Below are 9,579 nucleotides of genomic sequence, written 5' to 3' on the forward strand. Positions count from 1 at the left end.
TCAGCTCTTTGATTTCTTTGTGTGTTCTTTAAATTCACTGAATTCCTACATCATGTTTATAGTTGTTCTTTTGAGTTCCATTTCCTGCATTATCTCTTGGGGGTTCTTATTGTACTCCTCTAGAGGAGTATTGGCATTTGTTGGGAATATGTTATTTTGGTTTTTCATGTTATTATTTTTTCTCTGTGATTTTGATATGTGAATTTCTTTCTAGTTTCTGATTCTTGTGTGAGACTCAAGCCTTCAAGTTTAGGTCTGCTTCTTTTTGTGAACTTTATGTGTCTTTGTGGTTTACTCTTTGGGCATGAAAAGCTGGTTTGTCTAAGCTTCCGGATATCTCTATTGATTTTATATTGGAGTGGTCAGATTGCTTTTTTCTTCAGGGGTTCCCACAGAAGCCCAAGTCAGATGAGTATTAGATGCTCTCAGGCTTTCTCCTAAGGTCTCGATCCCTCTAGGAAAGATCTTGGCCTCAGGAATTTGGGGGTTGGACTGACCTGGAAGCTGGGCCCAGGAAAGATGCTGGTCTAGGGCATCTGGTGGCTGGTGCCATCCAGAGATGCAAAGGATCAGGAAGAGGAAATGTCAGCCCTGGCATCCAGGAAAGAGGTTGTCGGGTTTTGAAGACCCAGGGAAGTAGAGGGAGGTGAGGGCAGGACCAGGCCCAGAGTGCTCCTGGGGACCCAAGAAGTAACTGAGTTGGTGGGGATGCAAAGGATCAGGATGCAGTGGTGGTTCCCCAGGTGTCTGGGATGCCAAGACAAGTAATGGGACAGTACCCAGACTAGGAGGAGAGACTGGCGGGGGAGATGGGAGGGTGAATGAGGCTGGGGGAGTCAAGGGGCAGGAGGGTGCCATCAATTTACCCCACAGAGAGAGGCCTGTGAGTCGGAGTGATGGTTGCAGGTCATGAAGGCCCAGGGAAGCAGAGCAACACGCTCATTTTTTATGTTTCATGTATTTGAGTTCTCAAAATTTTTTGACTTAAAATCCGTTATAAAAACTATACTCACATTGTTAACCAGTTTACATTCATATTTGAAATTAGAAGATAAACATATGTATCTTGTCTTTCCCTGACTTTGTATTGGCCTTGTAACGTGTTTGTTCTTATCACAAAGTGTTTCTTTCCATTATACGACATAAAAATAGGAACTGTGGGCACTCATGATTGAAACAGTTGGCTTTGGTATCTTTGAGGGTGATTTCATAGTCGTTAACCTAGTCCTGGTTTTTTCATTGTCAACAAACATCAGTTGCTACTTCATTTTAATTCATGAGTCACGGAAACAAAAACCCAAAGGCATTCTGATAAAGTTGAAGTCCATTATCAAGACTCAAATCACTTTTTCAAGCTCTGGGAGAATGTCGTGGGTATTTTGATTGGCACTGAATTGAATCTAGACATTGCTTTTGGTAGGATGGTCATTTTCACAATATTGATTCTTACCAATCCATGAGCATGGGAGGTCCTTCCATCTTCTAGTGTCTTATCTCTCTTTCTTCAAAGATATGATGTTTTCATTGTAATTCATAAATGATCCTTAATGTCTTTTGTTAGGTTTATTTCTACATATTTTTTGAGGTTATTGTGAGTGAGAGGGTTCCTTGAATGCTTTTTCTGATTGTTTATTATTGGCATATAGAAAGGCTACTGATTTTTGTAAGTTGATTTTGTAACCTGCCACTTTGCTGAAAGTATTATCATAGCATCTGCAAATAGAGATAATTTGACCTTTTCTTTTCTAATTAGAACTTTAATTTCCTGATCTTGTCTTATTGCTCTTGCAAGATTTCAAGCACTATATTGAATAGAGATAGTGGACAGCCCTGTCTGGCTCCTGATTTTAGTGGAAATATTTCCAGTTTTTTTTTCCATTTAGAATGATGTTGGCTCTGGATTTGTTGTATATAGCTTTAATTATGTTGAGGTCTGTTTCCTCGAACCCAATTCCTTCTAGGACTTTTAACATGAATGCATATTGGATTTTGTCTAAAGCCTTTTATGCACCTATTGAGATGACTATGTAGTTTTTGTCTTTAAGTTCATTTATATGTACACTTATTAACTTATGTATATTGAAACATGCCTGAATCTCTGGAATAAAGCCACCTTGATCATGGTGGGTGATCTTTTTGATGTGTGTCTGTATGCGGTTTGTGAGTACTTTGTTGAGAATTTTTGCATTTATGTTCATTAAGGATATGGGACTATAGCTTTTGTTGTTGTTGTTGTTGTTGTTGTTGTTGTATCTTTACCTGGTTTGGGATTAGAGTGATACTGGCTTCATAGAAGAATTTTGGGAGTTCTCCCTTTATTTCTATCTTTTTGAATAATTTTAGCAATACCTTTCTCTTTTCATTTATCTATATACTTTTGTGATTTAAACTCATTTATTTTACTGAATAAGCATATTTTGAAGCTCTAACAATATATCAGCACTGTTAAGGAAACAAATATGATGACTTGCAAACATAAACACAGTAACATTTTATGTCTCATCTAGGACTTGCTCTTGTGTGTGTAGTTACATAATATGACAACATGCATATATGTAGATGGTTGAATGTGGCATTGTTTAAGATATAAACAAAAAATGTTATTTTATTAAATGTGATATGAATGTCTTTCCCCATTGACTTCAGATCACTGTATTTATATCTATGATAGGTAAATTTTCTTCATTTGATCATAGTCACATTTTATAATATTTTCTGTCAGAATGATTTTATAGGCTCCTAAAAAGTGTTCTTATTCCCACATCATGATGATATTGTAGTTAGCTCAAACAAATTTTATTGTTTTACCTTTCACGCTCCAATTACAATTTATCCAAAATTTATTATTTTTGAGTGTTATGAGATACAGGTCAAAGTGTATTTTTCCCCCGTGGCTATCTATTCAGTTCACCAAATAAAAAGTTTGTCTTTTCTATTACTGTTCTGAAGAAGTAAATTTCTCTCAAAATAGATGTCCCGTGTTTCAGGATTATTTCTTCCACTTCACTGGGCTGTTTTCTGCTGCTCTAATGCCTTTCTCTCTAAAGTCTTAGTCTCCTCACGTTGCTGTAAGAAATCCATAGATGGGTGACTTCTAAGCAACAGACATGTGTGCCCTCAGGTGTAGTGTGTGGGATGTTCTACACACAGGGACTAACAAACATTTCCTGGAACCTAGGAGAGATGGAGTATCTTCACTGCTTCATCACATAGTAGAAAGAGTTAGTTCTCTGGTCTCTCTAATAATAGTTCTAGCCACTTCCCCTAAAGTAACTTAATCATCTCCTCAAAGACTGTACTTCCTGTAGCATCACTTTGGTGATTAAAATTTCAACATGTGGATTATGGAGTGCAATCATTTAGGCTATGGCACTTGATGACCACACCTTTAGGAGTCTTGATATCTGAATAAGACCTCCAGCTTCATTCCTCATCACAATAAAGTAGGACTATTTTGTCTGTTTTATTTCCACATAAATGTATCAATTGCTGAGAAATAAAAGTATTGGTAATATCTTAGGGCTTCAATTAGTACATAAACCAATTTGTGAGGAATTGACGTTCTTAAGCTATGGTGATCTATAAACACAGTGCTGTGCTGGAGTGAAGCTGTTCTGCCTTATGAGAGTTAATTGCATCTATTTCTTCCCCACTCCAATTCCCATTTGGAATCATAGGCAAAGTTCTGTAGAGATGTGTGTGGTATAGAATATGTTATTGCATTCCAAGTCAGTAGAACAGGACTCCTTAAACTTCCATCATGACACCTTTTACCCCCAACAAGTTTTTTTGCTACCCCAGGCATACAGGTATATAAAACAGACAAAGAAACAAATATTTCCTGATAATAAGTTATAAAGCAATTTCTTTAAAAGTATCTGATATTCAAGGCTGAAGAAATGGCTCAGGGTTAAGAGCATGGCTGTTCCTGCAGAGGACTCTGGTTCGATTCTCAGCACCCACTTGGCTAACAACCATCTGTAACTCTAGCTCCAGGGGAATCTGATGCCCTCTTCTAACCTCCATGGGCATTGTACAACATGGATGCCCTTGCATACATGGTGGCAAGAAAATAATGCACATAAAATAAAAAATAAATAAAAAATATTTTAAAATATATCTGATATTCATAAGTTATACAACTTATTAAAAAGAAAGCAAATTTTCGTACTAATGAGATGACTTTGCTTGGCCTTGAACTCACGGAGATCCGCCTGCCTCTGCCTCCCGAGCGCTGGGATTAAAGGTGTGCACCACCACACCTGGCCATTATTTTGATTTTTACACATCAATGCTGTGAACACCGCTTTGAGTAAATAGGTAGTACAAAATGGCAAGAATATGTTTAGGACCATTTCAGAAATTGTTGGAAATTCTCTCCTAACCCCAAGCCAAAATCCATTTAATGATTTCCTATGAAACTCAACTCAGTAATTCAAACAGATGTTTTTAAAATGAGATGCTCTAAAATAATCCAATCCAAAGATTAAACTGATTCAGTATTTACATGCCAAACAATAAGGTGGAAAATATTAAAAGTTTTTGTTTTCCATAATTAAATCACTATCTCCAAAACAGCAGAAAATGTTACAATATTTATTTTAGTCTGATTTCAACCAAAGATTTTCAGGCAGCACTTATTGGAGTGTACAGCATTACAGATGTGCTGGCAAAGAACACATGTTGTGTGTTCAGAACCATGGCCTCAGTGAAATTAAATCATACAACATGGACCAGAAATGCATTGGATTCACTAAAAATTTGATTTTGAATTGGTACTACACTTTCACAAACCTGTTATTGTTGCCAAGATTTTTGGGACCCTCCACATTCAGTTATATGATTTTCTATTGTGTTATGATCTACAGTTTAAGATGATGAGCATTTGAAAGCCATTAACAGGTTTAAAGAAATGGGATATTATAACAATCCCATTTTCTATTTTTAAAAGTTTACTCTAAGTGATGTGTGAAGAATAGATGGAGTGACTCAATAATAGTTGAAAAATCATTCAGGAGTCATATTATATTAGGCAAGAAATCTCGGGAGTTTGACTTAAGGTTAAAACTAAAATTAAAGCAGAATGAACAGTCTGTATCTCAAGAGCTGAACCTTAGTTTTTTAGAAGATTTAAGATTCTTTAGAATTATTTTTTATAGAACAATGTCACTAAGTTAAAATGGTCCTAGTAGTTGCTTTAAAAACAATCACATATTAAATAAGACACAGAGTCTATGTATTAACAAAGCCATATGTAGAAATGCGGAAGTTCATTTCTCTTGGTTGTTTACATGCTTCTTTGTACACCTTGAAGTGTACTCTAAGAACCATTGTTTGTGCTGGGACTGGTATGTTAGGACATTAAGAATCCAAGGAATAAACCTGGAAGTTCATTTTCATTGAGATATAATTTAGACAACTTAATATAATTATACTACCTCTTAGAAACTGTCTCAACTCAGAGCTGGAGAGATGGCTCAGTGGTTAAGAGCACTGACTGCTTTTGCAGAGGACCCAGGTTCATTTCCCAGCACCTACGTGGCTGCTAACAACCATCTATAACTCCAGTTCCAGGGGATCCAATGGCTTCTTCTGGTCTCTGCAGGTATCGAACCACATGGGTGCATTTAACACACATGCAAGAAACACATGCATACACATAAACGTTTTTTAAAAAACCTGTCTTAACCCCATACCTTTGTGTTACTCAGCTTTCCTTCTCTGTGACAAAGTATCTGAGACAAACAACTTGAAAGGACAATAAATATTGTGGCTCATGGTTTCAAAGTCTCCATCCATGGCTGTCAGGCAGAGCACCACGGTGACTGGCACTTGTTAGACCACAGCTGCCTAACTCACTAGTCAGAAAGCAGAAGAGGCCAGGGAGAGTCAGCAACCCACCTCCTCCATCTCACTACAGTCAGGAAGCACGAAAGGCCAGGGACAGTGGTACATTCCCAGTGACCCACCTCCTCCATCTCATTACAGTCAGGAAGCAGGAAAGGCCAGGAACTGTGGTACACTCCCAGTGACCCACCTCCTCCATCTCACTACAGTCAGGAAGCAGAAAAGGCCAGGGAAAGTGGTACACTCCTAGTGACCCACCTCCTCCAACTAATACCTGCTTCCTAAGGTTCCATCACCTCCCAGTGCTTATTAAGCTATGAAGCCATAATTGACTTATTCCATTGATGAGCAAGAATCCCCATGATCCAGTCACTTTCCAGAAGCGCCACTTCTGAACACAGATGCATTGTGGACCACAGTTCTCTAATCCAAACAATATGCTCTGGTATGAAGGACACCAGTTGCTTATATACTTTGCAGCATCTCATGACATAAACACGAATTGTAGCTACAATTTACTATTATCTAAGTCATGCCAGATATTCACATATTGATTTCTAATTCTTTAGACCCTAAAGTTAACTCCCCTATTATATAAAATGTAGATCCTATATTCAGACAAGTTAAATAGTCTGCCTAAAGTTGCACACATAGTAAATGACAAGTCCAGAGGCCAAACCCCATCAAGTCTTTTTCCAACAAGTATGAGTATGTTTCCAGTTCCTTGGACAGCCACTAGCAAGTCTGGCAAGACTGAGCACTCAATAAATACGTAGCCTGTCCCCAAAATGTTGAAAGTATTTGGGAGATCTTTTCTAATCCTTAAAAGGTTTTAGGGTAACCTCTTCAAAGGGGGGAATGTTAGAGGAGCAAAAAGAAGAAAGAATACATGAAGTTGTAAGAAAAAATGTGATGGGGAGATATGGGAGGAGTTGGAGGGAAGGGAGTTGATCAAAACACCTTATATGCTTAAATACTGCTATGAAATTCTCAATAAGTTATTTAAAAGAGTAAATTCGTGGCATCAGAATGAATACATCTGTCTTCCTCTCCACCTGTTCTCCGTTAACAATTTTCCTTTCTTTTCTCAGAGAGGATGATAAAAGTGTCACAATAAAAAGCGTTTTAATGAGCAATGAACTTAACTTCTATACTATCTAGTAACTGTGAGTGAAGAGTGGCAAGGAAACAAATTATTGTGTAAAAGAAAGCTTGTCTAAAAATGTGAAGACACGCTTTAAAATTATCTGCAATGTTATTAAATATGTAGACATCAAACCGGACTAAATTAACAGAGAGAATATATTTGAACCAAAGCCTTTCAGACCTGTGAGTTATGCTCCAGACCGGTTTTGTTAGGTTTCTCGTGGTCTGGGTATTTGTTGCTTGTCCTTTATCATTCCTTTCATTGTACTCAGCGATTCTGCGTGTCATTTTACCCACCTGAAAATAAACTCTGGAAGTAGATTCGAATATTTGTAGTATCATTATTTTGAAAGAGATTCAACCACGTTCTTGTAGATTTGGTTATTTTTCAGTGTTGGCCTCAATATACTCATGTCAACAGATACCACGTCAAGGCCCGCGAATTCTGAGCAAAATGGTGGCGAAGGCTGCAGAACATAATTGTGCCTGCCATAAAACATTATACTTACAAGGGAAATTATAGAACAATAAAATGTGGTTATTCAAACTATGCTGTTTTATGACGCTTTCCCCAGAAATACCACAGATGGTTGGTACCTGTATGCTGATAGCTCAAATGGGAAATTTGGTGACGTAGCTGATATCCTCACTCCTGTTATCTCTCTCACTGGACCGAAGTGTACCTTGGTGTTTTGGACACATATGAACGGTGCCACAGTGGGTTCTCTCCAGGTACTGTACAGTCAACCCCAGTTTTGGAATTTTCTCTATGAAATGTGTACTGCATAACCAAGTATCATTAAATGTATAGTTTCTAACAGGGAAACTTTATTAGTGGCACAATGATAAGGACTAAGATAAAGCTTTATTCAAATTGGACATTGGTAGCTGGTAAGTGATTTCCTTTTTATTTAATGCTTGATTGTTGCCTATTCAGAGGTTTTAGCAAATGTGAGGTCCTATTGTACACTTGAGACCTGCTATATAAATTTCAGCATTCAAGTTCAGAGTGTGATGCAATTCGGTGAGCATGCACACTTTGGAAACCTATGATATGGATTCCTGTTTGGAAAGATGGTAAAATTCCGTTTTCCAGTAGTCCTTTTCAAATGGTTTCTTTAAGAAAAAATGTAGTTGGGGTTGGGGGAATTATGATCAAGGTACACTGAATGAAACTCTGAAAGGATTCATAAAAATTTAAAGACAAACATATTTAAAACAACAAACAAGAAAAGTGAAGTAAATTATTTAGAAAAATATTTCACAAATTTCAGTCACAGCTCATTTCCCTTCAATTAGAAATCTCATTTTTGGTTAATCGTCAAGTAATAGCTCAACAAAAAACCCCAATAAAAAAACACATCTTATCCCCTGTTAGTTTCTTAGTGCTTTTCAAATGAGAATCTCCTTGCCCTTCTCTAAACTTTGACCTTGATAGTTTCAGTTTGCAGCTAAGGCATTTTAAATATTTCCTTCAGGTTGGATTTGTGTGACGTGCTTTTGCTATGCTGTCACTCCAAATCCGGTTGTACTATGATATGCCATTAGTTAATGCTTATCATCCACATTTGTTTTTCCACTTTATAGCAATAAATATGTTTGGAACGATATTTAAGGGTATGCATTATCTTTTCCCCTTTTTCTTTTGAGACACGTTCTCACTATGTAGCACTGACTATCCTCAAGTTTACAAAGATCCACCTGTATCTTCTGGGATTAAAAGCATACACCACCACACCTGGGGATATGTAAAGTTTTGATTTTAATGTTATTTGCTAGTCTTTGCCTCATTAGCATATTTTGCCTAAATTAATTTTACTGATTGTTATTTTCTAACTCCATGTTTGTCTTTTTATAGTTTCCCTTCTGTTTTAAAGAAAATCCTTCTCAAGTTTATTTCTTTAAAAAATATTTTATGTATTATTTAAAAAAATGTTTATGTGTATGAGTGTATTGTCTGCATGTATGTAATTGCACCCGTGTTGTGGAGTACCTGTGGAGGTCAGAAGAGGGCATTGGATCCCTGGAACTGGAGTTATGGACCATTGTAAGCCACTATGTGGGTTCTTGAAATTGAACCAGACACTGTGAGAACAGTCAGTGCTCTTGACCGCTGAGCCATCTCTCCAGCCCCATCAAGTTTCTAATTCTGAATGTAACTGTCTTTAGTTGGTGTTAAATCATGACTTCCTTTGTTATTCAATGTGTTAGGATTTATTACATTATTATTTCTTGGGTCTCTGAATCACCACCATTTTAGTCGTATGTATGGGCCTCCATCTGTTTTACAAGTCTCATCATTTTGTGAGCCTGTTCTTTGTTTTTAGCCAAGATGTTCAAAATGTCTTCTTTCTAGACATATACCTGTGTGGTGATGTGTGTGTGTGTGTGTGTGTGTGTGTGTGTGTGTGTGTACACACATGTGCATGCACTTGGTTATATGTGAGTGTGGAGTCATGCGACTCCATGCTATTCTTGATCATGACTTGTTTCTTTGGAAGACTAAAATGCATGGAAAAAACTGAGAGAGAATTTTAATGTGTACTCACAAGTCCTGTCTGGATATGCTCTGTTGGAAAATAATAT

General features: G+C 37.2%; 1 protein-coding gene across 1 annotated transcript in view; it reads left to right on the plus strand.

Moving 5' to 3' along the window:
• The window catches only part of Malrd1 (MAM and LDL receptor class A domain containing 1), a 721,844-nt gene that overhangs the window by 299,744 nt on the left and 412,521 nt on the right, over positions 1 to 9,579 (plus strand). Inside the window, exon 21 of the mRNA XM_029557135.1 lies at positions 7,569 to 7,725. Coding sequence (XP_029412995.1) covers positions 7,569 to 7,725 — 157 coding nt within the window. The remainder of the gene's footprint in view (positions 1 to 7,568; positions 7,726 to 9,579) is intronic.

This window comes from Nannospalax galili, unplaced genomic scaffold, assembly GCF_000622305.1.
Source record: "Nannospalax galili isolate Female #2095 unplaced genomic scaffold, S.galili_v1.0 scaffold487, whole genome shotgun sequence".
Lineage (NCBI taxonomy): Eukaryota > Metazoa > Chordata > Mammalia > Rodentia > Spalacidae > Nannospalax > Nannospalax galili.